The 25,143-nt window shown below is 44.0% G+C and overlaps 2 protein-coding genes across 3 annotated transcripts; both read left to right on the forward strand.

The window, feature by feature from the left end:
- Nucleotides 1–1,184: 1,184 nt before the first annotated feature.
- LOC125295846 (extracellular matrix protein 1-like) lies at nucleotides 1,185–4,027 on the forward strand. Its single transcript, XM_048245381.1, has 3 exons — nucleotides 1,185–1,388; nucleotides 1,548–1,768; nucleotides 2,290–4,027. Exons 1-3 carry the CDS (start codon nucleotides 1,316–1,318, stop codon nucleotides 2,530–2,532), a joined length of 537 nt encoding a protein of 178 aa, XP_048101338.1. The 5' UTR covers nucleotides 1,185–1,315; the 3' UTR covers nucleotides 2,533–4,027.
- A 5,850-nt stretch (nucleotides 4,028–9,877) lies between these two features.
- casc3 (casc3 exon junction complex subunit) lies at nucleotides 9,878–24,558 on the forward strand. Of its 2 annotated transcripts, XM_048245383.1 has the most exons (14): nucleotides 9,878–10,095; nucleotides 11,226–11,250; nucleotides 11,491–11,546; nucleotides 13,880–14,131; nucleotides 14,638–14,786; nucleotides 15,714–15,890; nucleotides 16,188–17,233; nucleotides 19,442–19,509; nucleotides 19,635–19,743; nucleotides 20,692–20,799; nucleotides 21,263–21,468; nucleotides 21,780–21,902; nucleotides 22,051–22,078; nucleotides 22,301–24,558. In XM_048245383.1, exons 1-13 carry the CDS (start codon nucleotides 9,910–9,912, stop codon nucleotides 22,066–22,068), a joined length of 2,523 nt encoding a protein of 840 aa, XP_048101340.1. In that variant the 5' UTR covers nucleotides 9,878–9,909; the 3' UTR covers nucleotides 22,069–22,078; nucleotides 22,301–24,558. The 2 variants fall into 2 exon arrangements, with proteins under 2 accessions (XP_048101340.1, XP_048101339.1); XM_048245382.1 differs by lacking the exon at nucleotides 22,051–22,078.
- Nucleotides 24,559–25,143: the final 585 nt, after the last annotated feature.

Genomic DNA, 25,143 nt, shown 5'->3' on the forward strand with positions numbered 1-25,143 from the left:
GTGTATTTGAATCAGCCTTACTTACTGTACCAATTTTATTACACATGTTAAAAACATCATTAAAAATGAAAAATTTCTATAGCACATTTCATACACAGGGAAAATTCAATGTGCTTTACATAAACCAAAGCAAAGAATAGTAAATAAAAGCAGAATACAATATAGTTTAGAAAATAAAGTACATTGATAAAATAATTAAAACACATAATAACAAAATGCATTTGATCAGTTAACAGAAAGCTTCTGAAAACAGTTTGGTCTTAAATCTAGTTTTACATGTTTTATGTCATTCGTCAAAAAACCTGGGCCGCATGCAGCACAAAGCTGCTTCACCATGTATAGGTATATATACTCTTTTGATCCCGTGAGGGAAATTTGGTCTCTGCATTTATCCCAATCCGTGAATTAGTGAAACACAGTGAACACACAGTGAGGTAAAGCACACACTAATCCCAACACAGTGAGCTGCCTGCTACAGCGGCACTCGGGGAGCAGTGAGGGGTTAGGTGCCTTGCTCAAGGGCACTTCAGCCGTTCCTACTGGTCGGGGTTCAAACCGGCAACCCTCCGGTTACCAGTCCAAAGCCCTAACCAGTAGGCCACAGCTGCAGGAGGTTTAACCTGAGAGGTCTGGAAGGTAAGTACTAAAGCATGTCTGATCACATAATTTGGACCTGCACAATTTAGTGATTTATAAACAAGCAGTAGTGCTTTAAAGGCAATTCTGTGAGTTACTGGAAGCCAGCGCAGAGCTAAGTATCGGAGTAATATGGTTAGTTCTTTTAGCTGCTGCATTTTGTATAATCTGAAGCTGTTTGTTGATCTTTTTAGGAGGTCCTGTGATCAACCTAGCTGGAGATAAAAGCATGAATGAGTTTTTCTAAACCATATTTTGACATGAAACCTTGACAAAGCGATAAAAGCTGATGAATTGATTGGCTATTGAACTTTTTTGCAGGTATCAGGGACTGTATAGCTTGAATTGAAAACTATTGTGCTCATTTGGTAGTTCATCTTCTGTGCTCTCCAGCCACCTCCCCATCATCATCATCCTCCTCATGCTCTTGTCCAGTAAGGGAAGTATCTCAAATTACAGAAAAGTGAAATGAAACTACTATTGCAACACCCCCAGCCAAATTACCTCTTTATAAACACAAAGACTCACTCTCAAAGAACATTCGAGATACTGTTTAATCAGACTCTGCACTGCATAGCCTACTTGTGACTACAACAGTTATTTTCTTGGAGTTGTGATTTTCTTGAACAGCATTAAGAGCAGAAGCTGTTGTAGTCTACACAACACAGTAAAACCGGCCATGGCGTTGACAAGGATTCTGGGACTGCTGTTGGTGCTGGCATTGTTTGAGTGTTTAGCAAGTGCAGCGGAAGGTAGGTCATATTCAGTTTTTTGTAGGGAGGAAGAGCTCCACTTTAATTCAGATCTATTGAGTCCTTATGTTTTGAACTTATACGGGCATGTTTGTGAACTGCAAACATTTTATATGTGTGTTTATTTATTTGTATTTATTATTTGTCTGTTTCTGGCAGACTCTGTTGACTTCCCCCCCGGCTGCCCCACAGCTGAGAATATCCAAGAGATTTGTGGCCACAGTAAAACAAGGCCTCGGTACCCCAACCTCCCTAACCATGGCTACCTTCTACGTGAAGCAGACGTCATTCACCGCACTGAGGCCTGGTACAGCCAGCAGTGTTGCCAGGGAAACTGGGAACAGAACACAAAAAAGACAGTGTGCTGCGCTCAAAATGCAGTATGTAGATGCCACAATATAATACACACACACACTCTCTCTCTCTCTCTCTCTCTCTCTCTCTCTCTCTCTCTCTCTCTCTCTCTCTCTCTCTCTCTCTCTCTCTCTCACACACACACTCAGACATACACACACAGATATATGATTATGATTTGAATTCATTTTAATTTAATTAAGATTTTAGTTATGTGCAATTTGACCACTGCATTCTACATTTATTGCATAGCTGTGGGTGTTCTAACTTTCTTACTACAAAATGTGTCCAGCATTGACAAACAGTTGCTTCTAGCAAGGTGAAGGTATTGTCAAGTATGGCCAAAAGGAAGGTTGTTGCATCAGTGACATTCCAATCCATTTCTTCCTCTTCTATTTCTGACACTCTGTTTTTATTCTTTTTTTCTTTCTCCGAGTTTCACCAGCTCACCCCTCCCTCCCTCTCTCCTCTCTCTCTCTCTCTCTCTCTCTCTCTCTCTCTCTCTCCCTCACACACACACACTAATGTGTTTTATTTCCCCTTGCAGTGGAAGAAGGCGCTGGCTCTGCTGTGTGAGGAGGAAGGAATGATCAAGACCATACCGCACCAGTGTTGTCTGATAGAGGGAGCGGCCAGGTGGAGATGCTTCGACAGCATGGCGCCCAACCCCTCTTACCAAACCACCACCCCATACTCTGGGCCTGACGTCCTGCCCAAAGGTCCTGCTTTTAAGTTCCCCAGTACCTGTTCCGCAAAGGAACAGCATCATGCAGGGCAAAAAACAAATTGACATTTACAAACCGTATTTCCAATTTTGTCACCATCGCTTACTATACTCCGCAGGGTCCATGGGCTCTAAGTGTTTTGCGACTGTCTGCTATTAAGTGCACTATAAAAATCAATCAGATTCGGTTGAATTGTCATCCGATCATCCTAATTGGCAATGTTTAGTACTGCTCAGTTTGCATACAGAAGATATTCACATATTTTTTACAATTACTATGAAAATCGTTGTGTAACAAAGATGTTTCCCCCTGTGTACTATCACTGTTGTTCTTTGCTTGATGAAATGCATATAAAAGTCAAGATATTGATTTTAAGGTTTATTTGCAATAACTCCAGCTGATGGAGTTGTTTAGGGAGTAAGTAGCAGAGAAAAGTGCATTGAATCATGTATTTTGAAATAGGAGAGTGTGGATTTAGCATATTTCAATCAAATAATGGCCTACAGCTCCCTCCACATTATTGCCGTCCATTAAAATTAGAAGTAAAAGGAAGTATAAAAATGATATTTTTCACAATTTATCTTATTCTCATGCCATTATTGAAAAATATGAAGCGAAGGATCTGAGACCATTCCCCCTCACAGAATCTCTCCAAATGGTCCAGATTCCTGGGTCCTCTATTCAGCATCTTCAGCTCATCAACTGGTTTTCCATGCTCAGATCAGGGGACTGAGATGGTGATGCAGGTGCTTGATTTTGTGTTCCGTAAACTATTTTTGTGTTGATCTTGAAACATGTTTTGGTCAATTAACCTGCTAGATGACCCATTTATGGCCCACTTTTATTGTTTTGGCAGAGATAGACTTTCTTTTATTTAAAATGTCCAGGTATGGAGCTAAGTTAGGCAAATACCTACATTTTCGCAAAGCAATCCCTAGTTACAAAGGGCAGCACACTTTCCCTTTATTTGAATTATATTCTCTTATTTTTACCATGTTGATGAATGACTTTGACCTCTGCAGCACTTTATTTTTTATACCTTAGTGAAACAGGAAGTCATGGATTGCCACTTGAAAGTTCAGAGACACACAGATTAATTTAAAGAAGTTGAATAAAATGGGAAAAGCTTCAGTTACATTTTTTTTGTGAGACTTTCTGTTGGTTGTCATTAAGTGTCCATGTTTAATTCTTAATTAGTTTTTTTTTTTACTCAGAGTAAACTTGCTACTCTACAAGGTTGGATAGAACTAGCTCTGAATCCTAGTGACAACCAACCAAGCCAGTAATTTATATTAAACCACCCTCTGTAATCCAACTGTACTACTGTCTACACTGCACTATATCTTGTCCTGTCTATGCACCACCTGTCTATGCTTTTTATATCACATTGCACTTTTTTGCACTTCTGGTTAGACGCAAACTGCATTTTGTTGTCTTTGTCTATAAACATTTCATTGTTGTTTTCATTGTGAGAATAAGATAAATTGTGAAACATATAATTTGTATACCTCCTTTTAATAGTCATTTGAATGGGTGCCAATAAATGTGGAGGGAGCTGTATTATTTGGTTGAAAAATGCTAAATCTACACTTTCAGTTCACAATTTCCAATTGCAAAATACATGCTTCAACAGATGCATCCTAAATCAACAATAACTTCACTTTTTCTTTGATTTCAAAATGAAATGTTTCAACAGTCAGCTAAATTAAGCATTAAGTTCAATTTAGGGATGTCACACAAACCTCTGGGCACAGTCCAATCTAATGCTAATAATAATAATTTGCTGCCAACAAGGCAACAGGAGCTAAAAATACTTAACTTCTTTTTATTAACAAGAAACTTATTTACTGGGGCACAGCAGTTCAATGGGATACATGCCCCAATAAAATGGGTCCAGTGACGCCCCTGGTTGAATTTCCATTCTATCTTCCTAATTGCCTAATGTATGTTTAGCCCTTAAAGGTGTACCATCAATCTGGTGTGATGGGGATATTGGAAAATGAACGTTCTAAAGAATATCTGGGTTCATTGAATTCAACATAGAATTTTAGAACCTTGAATTGTTGCAGAACGGAATCTTATGTTCGAATGTTCAAAAACCCACACTTTTAAGGGTTAATATATGCTACAGTTAGGTTTGCAGACAGAAGATATTCACATGAGTAACAATTACTGTCTGCTGCCTGGAAATGTATAAATAAAAGAGTCTGTCCCTGCAAAAAGAATAAAAGTAGGCCATCTAGCAGGTTAATTGACCAAAACATGTTTCAAGATCAACACAAAAATGGTTTACTGAACACAAAATCAAGCTCCTGCATTACCATTTCAGTCCCCTGATCTAACCTGTTGAGGAGTACGGTCACAAATATGTAATCAGACACAGCTGGGCCCCTGGGAGTACGATCACAAATGTGATTAGAACGTTTTCGAAAAACGTTCTATACCATGACGCAATAATTACCCTCAGGGACTTTTCTGCCATTAAACAATTTTAACCATTTGAGGAGTGAGACAATGTCTTTAAGACAATGCCATTCCCCAGAGAGTGAATAATTTTCCTGGCTCCTTCTAGAATTCTACGCGAACGTTCTATAGTTTCAGTGTTCTTAAAATTGTTTAATGGCAGAAAAGTCCCTGAGGGTAATTGTTGCGTCATGGTATAGACCTTTTCGAAAACGTTCTAATCACATATTTGTGATCGTACTCCCAGGGGCCCAGCTGCATCTGATCACATATTTTAGTGGAGCAGATAACCATATTTGTGACTGTACTCCTCAACAGGTTAAGAACACTGAAACTATAGAACGTTCGCGTAGAATTCTAGAAGGAGCCAGGAAAATAATTCACTCTCTGGGGAACGGCATTGTCTTAAAGAATTCACTCCTCAACAGGCTAAACATGGAAAACCAGTGGGTGAAAGATGAGATGGCACAAGAGAGGACCCAGGAATCTGGACCATTTGGAGAGATTCTGTGAGGAGGAATGGTCTCAGATCCTTTGCTTCATATTCTCCAACTTCATAGGCTGTCATTACTACAATGGCAGATGTGTTTTTTGTTAGAAATATTTATTTTATTATGAGGTATTCTTTTCAAGAATCTGTTTCACTTCCAGATTGGGTTTTTCCTCATTGTTTTCATTGTGTGACTCAGATCTCAACTTTAACAGGGCCATTAAATGTAGAGTGCCGTACCTGTCTTTATTTACATAGCTAAAGCCGTGTGTAATGTTTAAACTGTATTGAGTACCTACTCAGAATATATTCTGACATCCTTTTTTTTATCATGTATTGCATTTAAACAATAAAATCATCAGCTTTTATTTCAGAGTGATGAAGATGCAATGTGTTTCTTTTCAGCTGCCGACAATATATCAGTGTGCATGACAGACCGTTCAGCATCAGCAACCAATCGAACCTACCAAAAAACTTAAAGGAAAAGCAATACACTTTTCTCCGCAACTTACTTCCTTGATCACCTCATCAATTGTTTTCATTATTGTTTTCATTGTGCGAATAAGATAAATTATAAAAATATATACAGTATGTCAAAAAGCATCACCTCTTTTTACTCAGTATGGTGCCAATTAATGTGGAGGGAGTTGTATTATTTGGTTGAAAAATGCTAAATCTACACTTTCAGTTCCCATTCTCATATTGCAAAATACATGCTTTAACAGATGCATCCTAAATCAACAACCACTTCACTTTTCTTTTGATTGCAAAATCAACTGTCTCAACAGAACTCATTCTCAACACTGCATGAATCACTCAATTTGGGTTATCATCTAGTGATATCCATGAAGCGAGACAAAAAGTAAGAAAGAAACGTATGGCTAATTTGGATCATGGACAGGATGCAATGACACTGATTCACCTGTATCACATCCCTGCATTATCTTATACAAATATTCAATTAAAACTGAAGAAACAACTGGTGGGGAGATATACCTAAATCAAGGGACAAAATAGAGAGACATTAGATTTAGAACAAAATGAATGCAGGTGTAAAGTTACCCTGCCTTTTCTAATCAATCTAGGTCAGACAAAATGTTCTCAATAGCATCAATCAATGCTATTACGGAGAGTTTCAGAGCCATTTAGAGCTAATAGCCTACGGCTCTGAATATTATAGAGCAGTGCTGCCACCTGGTGACAAACCAAAGAAAACATTGTAACTCCCTAATTATCCAAGGCCAACTAAACCACCAGCATTATATGTAGCATATTTTAGCCAATATCTAGCAAAGGCAAAGTAACATGGATGCAACATGATAATTTAAACATGATGGGCTCATATATAAATACCCAGCACTTCAAAAGAAACACATCAGTTAAGCTTAATATTCAGTTTCCTTCTTTACCTTGAACACTTTTCACTGCATAAGTATAATATACACTTTTGATCCCGTGAGGGAAATTTTGGTCTCTGCATTTATCCCAATCTGTGAATTAGTGAAGCACACAATGAACACACAGTGAGGTGAAGCACACACTAATCCCGACACAGAGAGCTGCCTGCTCCAGCGGTGCTCGGGGAGGGGTTAGGTGCCTTCAGCCATTCCTACTGGTCGGGGTTCGAACCGGCAACCCTCCGGTTACAAGTCCGAAGCGCTAACCAGTAGGCCACGGCTGCCCCCCTGTTGCATGTGAATACTATATTCTGAATAAATAAATCGGTTATTACATGAACCTTTATTTCACCAAGATGCCAGATGTTTTGCTCTGCACACTACTGAGTCCTCAGCTTTCACCAGACCAAGCTCAATCAATCTTATAAGATTGAACATTGGTCTGGGGAGTCCGCTATGTATTTTCTACTCCACAAGAATGGGTTGACGTAATAGGGTTACAGCCATTATACAAGTATTGATTATAAAGCATTAAGTATTAAGTATAGGTATAAGTGTGGCCACAATCCAGCTGTGGGATGGAGGGAGAGGTTATGCATAATATGTGCTAATATAGCATGCAAACAGTGAAGCAGTAAGACAGTGGTAAAAGTGGCTAGTGGACACAGTACACAAACATGGAGAGGGTGGAGAGGCAGACAGACTATGCAGAGAAGTCTCTCCTCTTCCCTTAAGTGAAGCATCGAACAGTTCAATGGCCCTGCGGACAAATGACTTCCTCAGTCTGTCTGTTGTGAAAGGCAGTGAGCGAAGTCTCCAGCTGATCAAGCTCTTCTGCTTTGTAATAGTGCTGTGGAGTGGATAACACTCATTGTCCAAAATGTTGATTAGTTTGTTCCGGGTCCTTTCATCAAATATTGAAGTGATGCACTCCAGTTCAGCTCCCACTACAGAGCCAGCTTTCCTTACCAGCCTGTCAAGTCGCCCAGCATCCTTCTTCTTTGTGCTTCCTCCTCAGCATACCACTGCATAGAAGAGGACGCTGGCAACAACAGACTGGTAGAACATCCTGAGGAGCTTGCTGCACACATAAGTATAAGTAAGTATAAGTATAAATACTCTTTTGATCCTGTGAGGGAAATTTGGTCTCTGCATTTATCCCAATCCGTGAATTAGTGAAACACACTCAGCACACAGTGAACACGCAGTGAGGTGAAGCACACTAGGCTAGTGACAATGGCCCCAATTTTTTTAGATACCCCTACCGGAGGTAGAACTAAACCCAACAATGTTTTTCCTCACCTCTAAGGTCTCCCATATATGAAATGGATTCTTGGCTAAAAATATTTTACTGCTAAGATTGTTAAATTAACAGATATTTTTATACACCCCAAAACCAAAAAAGGACTAAAATATAGCCTGTCCGTATTGGAGTTAAGCAAAGTCCTTTTAGGCAAGTCCCTCCACTCGGCGGCCATATACCAATGTTTTATGGGCACTCATCGGGCACAGTCTTTGGGTCGAACTGCGCGTGCGCAAGGCTTCACGACACCAATCTTGCTCCAGCGGCGAGCTCACAACACATGATTGGCACGATGTCTTCACAACACACCATATGATTGGCTCAATGTATTCACATAACACCACATGATTGGCTCAATGTATTCACATGTCAACGTTTTGCCGAGGAAGGGGTGGGATATGTGTAGACAACGGCCATATTGGCGTGACAAACTAGCCCCATGCATTTCTATGGAGTATTTTTTGAGTGCTGTGTCTCCACATTAGAAAGTCTGTGAGTTAAGGCATATAAATTAGTGCAGATCAATCACACAAGCTCTGAGACCTTTGAAACTTGGCATGTTTATAGTCAGGAAGTTACTTTACCTACTAGAAAAGACTGGATGTGAATATCTTGATGTATGGAATGAGTAGAGACATGTAAACATACACCTAAAATAAGCAGACATGCAAAAAATTAATATCTATGCAGAATGTTTTCATTTACTTTGTGACTGCTTTGCCAGGGATTATCATAGAAACACATATGATGACTTGTTGGAAAGGGGGGGTTGTACTGAATCCAACAATACCAAATATGTAAATATAGTATGACGAATCACCTTTGTTCTGTCACTCAATGTATGAGGTGTCCAAAATGAAAGAAAATGGAACACTGGCAAAATACGGTCTCAAGTCCAAATCACATTATCAGTGGTGAGAAGAATGTTGACAAATTCATTGTTACATTGTTTCATTGTTACCACCTCCACATTGACCCTCCACCACCATCTCCTTGGTCTTTGTGTTGAGTTGAAGGTGATTGAGTTTGCACCATTGCACAAAGTCCTCCACCAGGCTCCTGTACTCCTCCTCTTGCTCGTCCCTGATACACCCCACAATTGCAGTATCGTCAGAAAACTTCTGCATGTGGCATGACTCGGTGTTGTAGCAGAAGTCAGATCTACAAATCTAGCTCACAACTGCATCAGAGCACAATGAGCAGTGTATTTGTACTATTTAGCCTACTATCTAGAGACACATGACATAAGTTGACTTCAAACGAGAGTTTGGCGTCTAAGATTTTTAGGCGTTTCATGCATTTAAAAGGTGTCACTTTAAATTAATTCAAATACAGGCCTAGGCCTAGAATTGCTCGTCTGAGCGCGTGTGGTTTCCGGCCTTTATATTAGTAAAAACAAATGGTCGTTAAATTAGCATTAGTTTGTGCGGGTGTAAGGCATTCCATTGGGTGTCATCAAAATTAAAGCCCATATGGAAGTATCATAATATCACTAGGCTACAAGCCCACTAGGGCCTAAATGGCACTACAAATTGAAACTGTCGTAGCCTACCAACCTCAAGGTAGTTTAGAGTCAATTATCATATAATATATTTTATTAAAACTAAATATGGGCTAGGTTATTGATATTTTCTACAAACATTAAATCTCTCCTCTTAGTCGCCTTGAGCTGTCGCCTCCTGACAACACCTGACGCATTGACGTAAGCGTTTCGCAATGAGGATGTGACGCAGGACAAAACGCCCACAATTCCTTGCAATGTTCCGGTTTCCTTTCCTTCAGTGCTAAGATGGCGGACCGGCGACGACGAAGGAGGCGCGCGTCTCAGGACAGCGAGGAGGAGGACGAATCTGCCTCTGGTTCGGAGGGTGAAAGACCATCTTCTCCTGGAGCAAAGACCCGTGTAAAGGAACCTGAGCCCGTGGAGTCGCCATCTGTTCGAGTTGTGAAGAAGAGCGATGACGAATCGGAGTGTGTGAGTGCCCCCCCTCTGAGTTGGTGGTAGCGATCTTAACTGGCTAACCTAGCGTAGTGAAGAAATTACGCTTGGTTTCATGTAGAAGTTTCCTAGTCAGGCAACTATCTTCATCCAACTGCACAGGAAAAGGATAATTACCTCAACCCGACTAACTTCTTCAGTCGGTCATCAGTCATGTCCAAAAACGTTAGCAAAATCGGCACTACTTAAATATTAGCTGACTAGCTAGCCAGCTAAGTTGGTAAACGTTTGAGATGTCTGTTAAGTAGTAGTTAGCCTGTACCAGTTCACACTAGCCAGCCCTCGCATCGACGTCAATGGTAGCATTGACGGGGTAACTGGTTAGCAAGAGTTCTATAGGAGTAGATTGTTGTTACATCTGATACATCGTTTAAACACGATTAATAGTTAGTGTTAGGGGCTTGAAGTAACAGTTGTAACGTTGTAACGGAAGTCTTGGCAACTCACCATCAACAAGGCATCTTTGACCCTCCAGTAGTTTGAAAGCAATCATTATTCAAGAGGTGTCGCCTTTTTAATGGGATAATGCTGCTCATTATTGTGCTCAATCGCGGAAAGGCAAGAAATCCAATTGCTCGTAGTGAGTCTTCTTTTGCAATCAATAATCGAATGTTATTTTGGTTACATAACTTTGTGGTAACGTTTGTTCCCAGGATTGATTTTGACATTAACAGTCGGCTTTCAGGGGGTCATGGCTAGTGTGTTGAACAACGCGGATGCAACATCACTTGCTAGTGCTGTTGATTTCCTCACTGTTCTGTGCCTACCACAATATTTTGTGTTAAGCTAAAGCACAGGCTTAGCCACTGTGACGTTGGGCGCATAAACAGATGTGCGTGGACCAGAGCGCCAAAACGATTTCACCGCGAGGGCCCGTTTTCGGTCTCACAGTAGGCCTAACCTACTAGTGTGTGATTCTGCTTGCCGTTGCATTCCATTTGCCGTTAGGCTATACCATCTCACATAAGAGTGCCAGTACCTAAAATAGTAATTATAGTGAATATCTATAGGATCGTTAACTCTGAAGTCCACATGCTCGTGCTTTAATTTTTCCCATTATGGCCAGGGCCCAAGCTAACTAACAAATGTTTTCTTTCATCCCTCAGGAAAGTGAAGATGGTGTAGGTGAAGGTACTTAATCTTCTTTTTCTACTTGTTATCTATTTAATTGATTTGCTGTTGTGAATTGTTGCTTGCCAACTTTAAATGAACCAAATGTGCTTTTTGTTTATTTAACCACATTTTTGGTCGATTATGTTGGTCACTAGTGGCCATAGTTAGTGTCAGATAAATAAGAGGGTGTGCTTTAATATTTATCTCATGGCACACAGAATACAGTTTTTGTTAACTTTCACTTTCTTTTCTTCGCAGCGGTGTTATCAGACTATGACAGTGCAGATCCTGAGGAGAATGGCTCACATTCAGAGGTGAGTTGGCACAATAACTCCTGGTGCATTAGGAGGTTAGAGCATCTTTAATAGTCTTTAGTAGTCCCCCTTCGTCATCTCAGCCCCTCATGCATTGTGGCAGTGCATTGCTATTAGTCATCATGGAGGCATGTCTGTCTGTCTGTTCTATGACCTGCAGCAGGGACTGGAATGGCACAGGGCAAGCAGTCTCTCTACCAGCCTTTTGCAACCATCAGTTGCTTTAACACTTGACCTGACTGGCCTACTCTTTATGTGTTCTTGTGGTGGAGTGTTCAGGTCGTTATATGCCAGCACTGGTCACAGAGTTTGAGCTTTTTATAATTTGGGACAACATGGATAGAACAGAAGTGATCAGTCATTTGCTCTGATATCGGCCTGTTGTAGACCACCAGTAAACTGGGGTTGTTGTGTTCGGTGTTGTCGTTGTTGTTGTTGTTGTTGTGTTCGGTGTTGTCGTCGTTGTTGTTGTTGTTGTGTTCGGTGTCGTCGTCGTTGTTGTTGTTGTTGTGTTTGGTGTCGTCGTTGTTGTTGTTGTTGTTGTGTTGGTGTTGTGTTGTCGTTGTTGTTGTTGTTGTTGTGTTCGGTGTTGTTGTTGTGTTCGGTGTTGTCGTCGTTGTTGTTGTTGTTGTGTTCGGTGTTGTCGTTGTTGTTGTTGTGTTCGGTGTTGTCGTCGTTGTTGTTGTTGTTGAGAGAGCAGAGGCACACAAGGACAGGATGCTGTTTGATGTGATTGGGACGAAAGCAAGAGAGACTTGGCTGCAGTGCTGTGACTTTGAGATTTAGGTAGGCTTAGCACAGCGGCTCATAGATTTTGTTATCCTCAGATGCTTGGTCTTGATAGCAGCTGATCTTGGGAGCGATGTGACGGTGGCTCTGGCGGTCCAAATGGCTACTACAGCTGTTTGCACGGTCAGCTGTTTGATTGCTTGGAAGAGAAGGACCTCTGGAGAGTTGTGGTTGGTCATTGCTTACATAATTCCTCAGCCCACATGGGACCACAGCTTGTGGAATACCCCGGCACATCCAGATGGCTTCCTTTCTCTCTCTCTCTCTTGTTCTCTCTCTACACCTCTTCGTCCTTCCCTGTCCTCTCCCATCTGTCTTCATCCTTCCTTATTTCTTTCTCTTTCTCTCTCTCTCTCTCTCTCTCTCTCTCTCTCTCTTCCCCCACCACCACCCCTCCCCTTCTCCCCACCTCATGCTCTCCCTCCACTGCCAAAAGGCAGACTTTTTATGACTGGTGTCCTAGCAACCCGTCTCTGTCCGCCGGTGATGGTTGCGTTCAGTTGGCTGGGTACATTTCCACTTGTCTCCTTCCTAGCAGCACTCAGCCCGTCTCTGAGAAGAGCCCAGGCCATTTTGTTTTTCCTCTGCATCAGGACCAGCATGCACCCCCCCGCCCCGCCCCCCTTCCTCTCCTCTATCCCCACTGCTTGTCTTTCATTGAATATGATGGGGCAAGAGAGGACTTACGGGAGTTTGTCTGGTGGTTCATATCGTCCTGAATGTTGTCTATTGCATTATAATAAATGCTTTAGGAGAAGCCAAGAGCTCAGTTGGGACATTCTGAAAGCTGTCTTGTTGAACTAGGCTTTTGTTGGAGTAAGTGCTATATAAAAGGGGGTGGAGTTTATAGTTGGAGAAAGATTTAAAAGCTAATTTCTTTAAAAGTGGAATAAATGAAGGCTGAATAGAACTTTTTTTTTTTCCTTTTCTTGCTTAATTTCATATGATCACTATGTACCAATGCATTTGGCCTGTCTGTTATGCAGGTATGCTTGGCTGATTTGATGGTTGACTGGTTTGAAGTCTGCTGATCTGTTGTGCTTGGTATTAATGGCTCAAGCTTTAGGCCTAGGTGTTTCACATCAGACTTTTGTCCAGTCTATCTGGTTGGTTTTCTAGTCTCAAAAATGATGTTGATGGTGTCCAATGGTCTTCTGTAGTGACCATGGAGTGATCCATTTAGTCTTTGATATCCATTTCATCTCTGTTCAACTTTTGGCTCTATGGTAACCTATATGGTGGAATGAACAAATCTCCCATGGCAAGATTCCATCTCTAGGATCCATTGAAACTTATGGAGGAACTTATGAAAGTACAGTCAAAATGCTTTGTGGCATGTATCCTTGTTGGCCAACTGAATGGGGGTGAAGGGAAATTCCTCCTAGCCAGAGTGATAATCGAAGGATTATGTAACATTGTATGCACAACTGATTGCAGTACTCCATGAAGGGCCCTTTACATTTCTCAGACTGCAAGGTGTATTGTTCTGTCTGTGCTGTTGGGGTACCCAAGATGACTTCAACCTGTCTCACTGCTTTTTGTAGGGAGGAGAAGAGGATGAGGACGAGCCAGAGGAAGATGCATCTCGGCCCGCTGAAGCCCCCGTTGCCGAACCGGATGGCCCCGTTGTGGAGCTCGAGGCGGCAGAAGCAGAGGTTGAGGGTGTGGTGGAGGTGGTGGTGGAGGAGGAGGAGGAGGTGGAGGAAGAAGAAGAAGAAGGTGAGACTGTAGAGAAAGAGGCCAAGACGGAGGACAAGAGCAACCTCGCCGGAGAAAGGCAAAGTGGAGACGGCCAGGTACGTGCAAGGCACTCAATCACAATGCTGTATCCACACACACACAACGGTGTTATTAAACAGCTTACCACGCTTAATTGTCAACAGCACACTGGATTTAATCATTCACCTTTTAAGCACCATGTACAGCAAGCATACATTTGTATTGGTGTGGCGATATAGGAAGTATGCCATTTGTCAAGATGTTAGCTGTGAACTGAACCGATCTCTAATAAATGCATAGCTTTTGTGTTTGAGTGCACTCCCAAGGACAGGCTGCAGGGATGGGTTGGAATAAAAATAGCTTTCCACATGACTCAGAAAAGAAGTGGCTGGAGCACAAAGTGTGTGTGTGTGTGTGTGTGAGTGAGATATCGAGGGGGAGACATCTTTTGTGCATACTAGGGGTGGTGCAGTGAAAATCTTGTTGTGTCCCTTTTTGCATTGTGTTTGTGTCTGTGCGTGTTTGTATGTTTTGATGTCCAGCTTGACAGAAAGATCTTGTGTGTGTCTGTTGGCCTGCACAGGAGAGTACAGACGACCCTGAGAATAAGGGCGTGGGCAAAACGGGCCAGAAGTTGGACGACGATGAGGATCGTAAAAACCCTGCGTACATCCCCCGCAAGGGCCTGTTCTTCGAGCACGACGTGAGGGGCCAGACACAGGAGGAGGAGAGGTATGGAACAAGGAAGAAGAGGGAAAGGGTGTATGGATGTATAGGTGTATGTATAGGTGTTATGGATGGATGGATGGATGGGTGTATGGATGGATATACGGGTGTATGTATGTATTGGAATGTCCCCTATTTCTGCCCTTTAAGGTTTGTGTCACTTAATATTAATTTCTATACAAACTAGAAATATGGCGGATCCCTAAAGAAACGCAAGCACCCACCCCATAAGTACATCTAAATTAGCTATGTACCAAAAATTACATTTTACCGTGACTTGAAGAGCTGTAAACAGTGTTGTAAGGCTGCGTGTAAAAATCCGCTTGGAGCTCCAGTGGAATTTTGATTTTGTGACTAGAATTCTCGGTCTAACCGTTGATGTGCCGAGTGAGTGGGCGGAAATAGGCACCCACCAGCCCAGCCACAAACTCTGAGCACGGTGAACAAAATCAAATTTAAGACAATCAATGCTCCCGTTAAGAACCAAACCAGATTTTGTTCAAATATACACACCTGTTACACACCTGTTATTAAACATTGTTGTTTTAGAATTTTTCGAACGAAAGGGGTGGAAATTGGTGCTTTTAGGATATGGCTGTGTATGGATTGATTGCTGGATGGATGGATGGCTGTATGGATGGATGGATGGGTGTATGTATGAATGTATGGATGGTAGGACTTTTGCCCAAAAATCATATTCGAAGTTTGTTTTGTTTATTAGAAATAAAAAGGGAGGGGGGAAATATGGAGTTCATAATCCTTATGTAATATGTATCGTATTACTCAGTGTTAGTTCTTGTTTTGGAATTAATAGGAGTTGGAATTGAAAGATTTCTTGTAAGGTCTTTTATCAGTATGTGTGTGTTGTTGATGAGATTCATGTTGGTGGATACCAAAATGATTAGTCTAAACCCCCACCCCCATTCACTCCAGGCCTAAAGGTCGCCACAGGAAGTTGTGGAAGGACGAGGGACGCTGGGAGCACGATAAGTTTCGAGAAGAGGAGCAAGCACCCAAGTCCCGCGAGGAGCTGGTCGCCTACTACGGCTACGATATCCGCAACGGCACGGGACCCAGCGAAGGACGACAATACCGCCCACGCAAGCCCAGGTGCACGCACGCACCTTAGTTCGCGTTTCAGTAGAACATAAATGCAGTCAGATCCTGGTGAAAATACAGCCCTCATCGTTTATGTTTGCGAAATAAGGATGAGACTCCGATTCATTTGTGTTAGTGTATGTGTTCTATAACTCTGAGGCTTGTTGGGATATTGGCTCAAAATTGATTAATGTTGTGTGTTTTTCCTTTTTTTGTGTGTGTGTGTGTGTGTGTGTGTGTGTGTGTGTATGTGTGTCCGTCCCTGTCCTTGCACTCGTCTTAACCTCTCTTCCCTTCCCTTCCCCTCAGGCACGGCTCTCCCCCGTCCCGTGACAAGCGTTACCGAGACCTACCGTCTGAGAAGTTTGTGCCTCGCTCCTGGCAAGGCGCCCGCAGTGCCCCTCCTCTCCCGGGGCCCCAGTCCTCGGGCCCTCCGCACGGCCCCAGCCACCCGGCCCCCTCCGGCCCGCGCCCCTCCGCCCCCAGGGTCTCCTCCTCCCACCCCTCGGCCAGCCTCGCCGGGCGAGGCTTCCAGGCCGGCCGCCTGCAGCAGCAGCTTGGCCTCCACCGGGGCGAGGGCCGCGGCGAGAGGGGCCCCAACGGTGCCGGTCCCCGCTCCCAGCGGCCGCAGCACGTGGATGGGGAGCGCGGCCCGCGGCTGAGGGGAACCAGGGGCCCTGGGCCTGGGCTGCAGTCGGAGCGTAGCCCCTCGGTGGTGGTGGAGGACGTAAGGCACCTAGGCGACGTGGACGACGACGACGACCTGGATGACGAGGGGCCTGCCATCACCATGACGACCACCTTCACCAGCTCCAGCTACAGCCACTACAGCAAGGCGGAGCGCGACATTGCTGTGGCGGCTACTGCCGCGGCGACGGCCCCATCGTTACAGTTCTCGCGGCGACAGCAGCAGCAGGACCCCTTGCCCTCTTCCCAGCAGCAGCAGCAGCAGCAGCAACTACAACAGAGAGGCACTGGCGGCAGCGGTGGAGGGGCGTCCGATTTCCCAGCATCCTTGGTGGGCCGGGACTCGTCGCCGCCCCCCGAGCGGCCGGTGGAGAGGAAGTCGTACTCGGCTGCCCGCAGGACTCGAGTGCGGCCCTCGGACATGGGCAAACAGGCGTCTCTGGACGAGCCTGTGCTCCCGCAGACCTCAGCGCCCCCTGCTGGAGGTGGCGGTGGCAGTGGCGGTGGCAGTGGCGGGGGGATGAAGGGCGACCACTGGCAGGGCGGGCAGGGGGAGAGCGGAGCCCCAGGCCCCCTCACAGGCCTGGACCAGGACCTCGCCCGGCTCAGCCTGGCCGGACAGAACTGGGCCCAGAGCCCGCCGTCGTACTTGCGCACAGACTTGAGGGGTGAGTTTCACAGCTGTCCACATCTGCCCTCTCCTGTGTCCCTGTTGGTGTTTGTGTCTGGTTGGTGTGACTGTTGAAATCTGTATTGAGAACTGTGGAAGGAAATGGATGGTTTTTGCAGGGTTCCTACGCAGTATGGAAAACCTGGAAAAGTATGGAATTTGATTTTAGTAATTTCCAGGTCTGGATAAGTATGGAAAAAAGAAACAAGGGTATGGAGAAATATTTGTGTTTCCAGACTATTGCATTTGCAGTAATCACATTCCTACTGTTCTGTAGCTTAACTGTCAGTCCCCATCGACAAGATACAACTATGATGCAACTAAAAATGACCAAGCTAAATGGACGAATATTAAGTGTCATTTTTTAATTCACTTCAGTTGTCCATACCGTTGTTTTCACCGAGTTATCCCAAACCAGAAGTGGCCGCGATGTCAAAAATATGGTCAGAAAAATCTACTGAGAAGTTTGGAAATTTGAGTATGGAAAAAGTATGGAATTTTGAAATGCAAAATGTGTAGGAACCCTGTTTTTGACAAGCAAGAACACATTTCATGTGTGGGGTGTATCTTTGACATCCCTGACTCGAATGAATTGAGTAAGGTGAAGGTAATGCAAAGTGTTAAAGTTGTTCTTCAACTTGATTCATTCATTTCAAACTTGTTGAAAGCTGTTAAGAAGCTCTTACTGCCCTCCGTTTCAAGCTAATGGCTGTTTGGCAGCTTTTCATTGCATAACTCAACCGAATATATAAACGGATGTATGAATCATTGGCTTTTAAGCCCCTCGATTATGTAATAAATCCTAGGAGGTAGAATGGGAGACGACCTACCGCTGTGCATGTAAATTAACACTTTATGACCAGCTAGTGGCACTTGGCTGATGGATAAAAAATAAACCCCATAGTTTACATCTCGGTTAGCCTCCTTGTGTTCCTGTTCAACTACTTTTCTCTCTGACAGCCATGTTGCAATTAGTCGCAAGTCAGATTTTTAAATGATGTGACACTCGTATCTGGTTAGTCTATTAGTCAATTGTCTCTGTGTGACATCCAGTTCATGCCTAAAATTAGAGAACAGGGACACTGCATTATGCAGCTTTAGTTTACAGACCAGTATGAAATGGTGCGTAAAATGACGTTTGTAATGAGTATGCCCTACTGGTGTCGTCTGCGTCCTCGAAGGTACTTCACTCACTTTACATTTCTCTTTATTCTCCTCCTATTTCCTTTTCCTGCGCTCTCCAGTCAGGCGTTCATTTCTGTGTGTTTCTGTCTGTGTAAATTTGACACTGAAGATGTTGGATGGGAATATGCAACTTCAGTATGTCTCTCAGTTCCAGCTGTTCTGCACAAAATCAGATTTGAGTGGCGTGTGATGTAACGCTCCAAATCCACTTGGGCTGCAGTCTGTGCCCCCTTGGTGCGCGCCGTTTTCCCCTCTGCTCATTTCCAATTGGAAGCGAGACTGTACTCTCGCCTTTCACAAGTGCTCAATAGCCGTACGCGTACGTCTGCTGAAGTGCTTTGAAGTAAATGTTCCCACATTGGCGGTGTGATTTCTAATGCTAATAAGGACTGTTGGGTCCATTTGGGTTCTTTTAAAGAGGTTTAGAATGAGGGATCAGACTCATCTTAGAAAGCGGTGAATGCACAGTCCTTCCTTATAAATGTTCCTATTTCAGCTATGTGATGTGCTGTGTTATGCTGCTGCTCATGATGATGATGATGAAAGGCTATGTTATGAGATGTGTTTATTTTCCTTTCAATTCATTTTTAAGGTGTGGAATCGGAGTTAAGATTTGTTTGTGTCTCAATGAGCAGATGGAATGTGGATCGTCTTAGTACAGGAAAGAGTTGCTAACAGGAGTCTCTCAGATGACTGCAGCTTAAAAACTGGATTTACCCCAGAGCAGGCTGTTTGTGTATGAATCTTGAGTCCTCTCATCACTTAATGTTTGTCCTGCACATGTGCCTTCTTGCTCCCTCTTCTCTGTGCTCTCTTTCTCTCCCTCTTTCTCTCTCTGTGCTCTTTCTCTCCCTCCTTCTCTGTGCTCTCTCTGTGCTCTATTTCTCTCCCTGTTTTCTGTGATCTCTTTCTCCCTGTTTCTCTGTGCTCTCCCTTTCCCTCCCTGTTTCTCTGTGCTCTCTCTTTCTCTCTGTGCTCTCTTTCTCTTCTTGTTTCTCTTTCGTGGTGTTCCCCTCATCAGGTATTCCCAGCTCTATGCACATGGGTGGAGCGCCACCACCACCACCATACGCCAACATGGATGAGATGGTGAGTTGATTGTTACAGTGGAGCTGCTGTGTTCTATAGAACCAGCTGTTTGGTTGTCTGAGGAAAGCTACGCGTGGAGCGGATGTCTCTCTCACCCCCCCACCCCTCCTTTCTGTCCTCCGCAGGGTGTGGGAGGAGGCCGGGCGAAGCGCTACTCGTCCCAACGGCAGCGGCCGGTGCCCGAGCCGGCGCCTCTGCACATAGGAGTAATGGAGGGCCACTACTTCGAACCCAGTGAGTGCATTCCCCCCATCCACCAGCAGGGGGCACAAATACTCCATACTGTTAATTTGTGTGTGTGTGTGTGTGTGTGTGTGTGGGAACAAGCACACTTGCGTATGTCTTTCTGTTGCTGCTTTCAGACATGGGTATGAATCCACATGTTATGCGGATATCAAGCGTTTGGCCTGTATATCTGAACAATATATCCTGACATTTGGAACTTCGAACTTAACTCTTACACTAGTCCCTGAATTTGGATGGACATTATGTAAATGAGCTTGTGTCTGAACAAAGCGAAGAACATGCACGCAGAGATTCTGTTCATGTGCGCCGGTGTCGCTCACACATAATGTCCACATGTAAGAATCTGAATCACCTGAAGGGTCGGACATCTGTTTGACAAAGATCAAAGATGGTGCAGAGGACATGTCTGAACGGGTGTAGTCGCACTGTTTGCTGTGGCACTTTCAGATTTAACATTACGACTACCAGTCAACTGGAAAAATCTGAATTGTGGCTCTGGCAGGTGAAGTGCAGTATAAGCACTTTTCTTGCTGTATCGGATGACTATGCTGAATTTGGGCCAAAATAAACAATAAGTAAACTGTTTGAGCTCTTTGGCTTCATAGCATATTGACTTGATAGATGTGAGTAGTTAGAAAATGGAAATGTCCAACTCTGTATAAAAGGATATCACATGTCTACTGTTTTCTCACAAAAAGCTCAATTTAGGGGAAATAGTCACTTTGGCTAAAAGCATGTGCTAAAAGACGTAAATGCAACTGTGAATGCTTCCGGAAAGCATTAAAGCGTCTTTTACTGTTCTAAGTGGCACTGCCGTGGTCTAATCTAGACATGAGCTGAAGAACACTGTGGTGTTCTAGAATGTTCCTGCTGTGTGGCTCCACCTGTAACCTTTCTCTCTGTTCCTGTGTTCTGTCCTCTCTCTGTCCCCTCCAGTGTCTTACCAGGGACCAATCTACGCCCACGGCGACAGCCCCGCTCCCATCCCGCCCCAGGGCATGCTGGTCCAGCCAGAGATGCACCTCCCACACCCGGGCCACCCAGGTCAGTGCTGCTGCCATGTCCAATCCCATCACGGCGGGGTCACTGTGGTCATGCAGATGTGGCTTGCATGTTTTCCTGTATTTTTCCGCCCCCATATCTTTTTAGTATCTATGCCGTAGTCCTTCTTGCTCTCTGAGTGTGTGGGAGAGCTTGTAATAGTTGTTTTTGGCATTTAGTAAATAACATTTAATTGTATGTGTTTGATGTGTTTTCTCCTCCTGGTGTGTCTGTTTTGTCCTGATGGCATTTAATACGTGTCCTCTAGCTTTGCTCTGCTTTGGTTTCCTCCCAGCTGCTGAGGAGATGTGAGCACTGCAGGGAACTGACAGATGCTCTGTTTTCACTGTCTGTCACTATAGCCTTGGTCATCTTCTTTATGTACAGTTTCAGAATGAATAATCTAAACAGATTTTGTTCGCTCTCTCTTTCTCTCTCCTGTCTCTGTTCTGTTTGTCCTCTGTAGGTCTCCATCCTCACCAGTCGGGCGGACCCATGCCCAACCCTGCCCTCTACGCCGCTCCGCCTGTTTCCATGTCGCCGGGGCAACCGCCGCCCCAACAGCTCATGGCTGCCCCCTTCTACCCGCCCCCCGGGGTCATGACCTTCAGCAACACCAACTTCCCCTACTCCCCAGGGGCCACGCTGCCCCCCATGTACCCCAACCCACAGGTGACACCCCTGTTTCTACACACCTTTATGAATATTAATATGATTTATTGGCTCATGTTCACAATGAGTAGTCACTTTCAGCAGTTGAATATTTAAATATATTTACCGTACTGATGTAGCGGATAAAGGATAAATTACATTGTGTCAGATGTGATGAACGATGGGGGAAGTGTCCTCAGTGTTTTTTCAGTTGTTTGTCCCTGTACGGCAGGCCATCATCTTGGTCAGACACATCACTTGACCTCTGCCTGTATGGCTAGTTTGATGTGCTGGTTAACCCGGGGTGGCTTCCCGCTCTGCGCTGTGTGCAGGCCCAGTCCCAGGTCTACGGGGGAGTGACGTACTACGACACGGTGCAGCAGCAGGCCCAGCCCAAGCCCTCCCCACCCCGCCGCTCCTCCCAGCCCGTTACAGTCAAGCCGCCCCCGCCAGAGGTAGGCCGAGCCTGGCTGAGCCCAGCCGGAGTTGCTCACACCCGTCCTGCACACCTACTCCCACTCACATGCACACATGCTCACAAATGTCTGAACACTCTCTTAATAAACTATTCCTGTCTCCTGTTTCCCTTCTCCCTTGCAACAGTATCCCAGTTCTCTGTAGTGCCCCCAAGGTAGATCTGCATATGAAGAATTCTGTTTCTGATGTGTAATATTGTTTTTTTAATTTATTAGTCGTGTCTGTGTGTGTGTGTGTGTGTGTGTGTATTTGTGTTTGTTCTGTTTGAGCTCAATAGCCCATATCTTGTTCTGTGAAGTTTCATTAAGCCCTGTTCATATTCCATGACCCGACTCCTCTCATTTCTCCTGTGTGTGCTCTCTGTCGCCCTCTGCAGGACCGGGGAGGTAAACAGAGTGAGGAGGTGCGCTCTTAGCCCCCAGCAAGACGACGCGGGGCCAGGCTGGGCACGAGGTCGGCGTTCGAGGACCAGCACCACTTGTGGATGAACAGATTCATTCTCCTCTTTTGTTCCATTTTTAACTCTCATTCTTAGTAATATGTTGCTAACTTTGTTCCTTTTTATTTGATAAAAGATGTTTGTGTTGTACATTTGAGTTCACTCGTCCCTTAAGCCCCACCGCCCTGCCCTACTCTTGGTTTTAACTCCTCTCTTTCTCTTGGCGTGCTCTCATCTGAGCTGCACACTCTCCTTCCCTCCTTCTGTTGTTAGTCTGCATTTTGGTGGTGACTCGCTGGCATGACAAGTGTATCAGGATCAGGAGAGATCTGACGTCAACCCAAGGGGAGCTAAGGTTGGAGAAAGGTGAAAGTGGCCTAATGGTGACACTGTAAATTAGCCTGCCATTGCCACATCACCAATGCACCTCTGCGTCGTCAGATGGACCTAATCCATTAGTATGCCCCCTTTGAGCAGTGGGTCGCTCTTGAGTTTGAATTTGAGTCTGCTGTCCTTAACTTGGACAAGGCCTCCCTGTCTCTCTTGGTTGTAAGTCGACTCAGTGGGATTTGTTCCGGAATTCTCTTCCAAGTCACAGTATCTTGGCAGTGGGATGAGGGAGGCAAGTGTTTACTGTATAATACCTTTAAACAAATGGGATTGATGGGTTTTGGCTGCTCAGTCCTCGACCACTCTCTGGCCTCCATAGTCACTATGCCAGTAAGGTCTAAGAGTGGAACATGTGCTTAGTGAAGAAGGATTCTCTGGACAGTCCTGTGTAACACTAGAACATCACTACACACATCTGATACTGTCACACCTTACACCACCAGTGTTTGTCCGTGAAGAGTTTTAGAGAGAGAGGTGGTTGGTCCCAGTTGTTGTGGTCAACTATGTTTTCATTGAAATGAAAGGATAAAATGGAGAGTATTAAGTGTATTTAAGGAGAAAGTAGAGGTGTAGTTGTTTGTCCAAGTGGTGTTTCAGGAAACGATGGCATCAAGTCCTGATAATTTGGCCGTTTACCCCCACGGTTATTGGTGCTTAATGTAAACATCCCTTTAATCAGCCCTACTCTCTAGAATAGTCTCTAGAATTAAATGCACATTAAATACTTGACCAATTCCCCCACAGTATGGTTCTATGGAAGGCGATGATGGCGCTAGCAGTAGCATGTAGCTGAGGCCGATCCTCCCCACTATAGAGGTGGTGGGTTTCTCTCTTTCCGTTTCCCTTCTGTTAACTTCCACCTTGTGCTGTGTGGAGTTGAAAATACTGTATTATCAGAGTAAAACCCGTTAACCTTTTGGCTGAAACTGAAGTACTTGACAGTGCAACTGCTTGGTTATAACGTTTTTAATGTAAGTGTGTATAGATAAGTGTATATTGAAGCCTGTGGTTTATTGAGCTGTAATACTTTTGTTGATTATTTCTTTTTACATTTGTTTCTAGTTACCCAAGGAGTACTGTCAGCTTGAGCTAAATCGTCAGGAAAGCCCTGGCCTATTCATTTTCGTTGGTCTTATATTTGTAATGATGGGGGGGGTTGGTTAAAATGATTGGAGAAAAAAGTAATAAAAGAGTGACCGTATTGTGGCCATAGTCAAAGATGGCAGCCCCCTTTCTATTACGCTAAAAAATAGAAACTGAGGCTCATCTAGAAGCCCCTTGTTTCCCCAAGGGGGTGAGGTTGCTTCGGAATTGTACCTTTGCCTTTCACTAATGCTGTACAGACATGCATGAGGATAAATATATTTCATTGTAAAAGCAATTGTAGTGGGGCGTCAGGGGCTGAAAGCTGTTATATTCTATCCCCATGCAGGGGCATACAGGATGCTAATGTTATTTTTCTTTATTAAGTAAGCAAACAAACAAACAAAAAAAGATGAAATTAGTTTCCTCCCTCCTATGTTCCACAGGAAACCTAACAGTATGTAAACAGAAATAGTTGCAATGTTTGTTCTGTGTTGATTAGCTATGACTGATTAATTTTAAGAGTAATTTAAAATGTATTGCGTTTATGCCTTAATGATGGAATCGGTTTAACATATCTTTGGTTTTGTTTCGAATAGACCTGCCAACACTGTGAGGCTGTGTGCTTGTTTCGTCAGTGGTCGAATATACAAGTTTTTTTGTTTTCTTTTTTTTTGTGGAGAAATTTGTCAGGAGGACTATTAAAAAATTCAAATCCGAAACCGTTTAGTGGTCAAGTTTGTTGTCTTATTCTATTCAGCCCACATTAATTCTGTAAATATGGATAAGACGGATTTTTCGGCTCTTTGAATAAAGAACACATCCACAAAGCCTGAATAGAACCCAATTTTCTTGTGTATTTTTGTAACATCTGGTGTGAAGATATATTCTCGACATTTGAAGATTGTGTTTACAATCTTTCTTATCCCCCCTTCTCTTGCGCTTTCTCTCTCCTCTCTCTCTCTATGCGCCTCCCCTGTATTACGAGGAAGCTGGCCAGTCACTGGGATATTTATGCTACTGGGGTATTTTTGACTGCTAAAGCAGGTCATTCTAGCACTGTGGCACTGTGGTGAGCTGGCCTCAAAAGATACAGGGTGACCACAGCCCAGTCATGAACCCAGTTTATGATTATTATACCATGTCTGGCGATATGCTGGTCATTGTGAAGGTGCCATGGAAATCTGACTTTAAAGTCATTGCATCATATTGTTGCTGCAAGCAAGGCATACCCAGCTGCTTGTCTCCCATTTCTGCCCCCCCCAACACACACACACTTCATCTACTTTTTTATTTCCTCTGCTTTT

This window comes from Alosa alosa, chromosome 6, assembly GCF_017589495.1.
Source record: "Alosa alosa isolate M-15738 ecotype Scorff River chromosome 6, AALO_Geno_1.1, whole genome shotgun sequence".
Lineage (NCBI taxonomy): Eukaryota > Metazoa > Chordata > Actinopteri > Clupeiformes > Clupeidae > Alosa > Alosa alosa.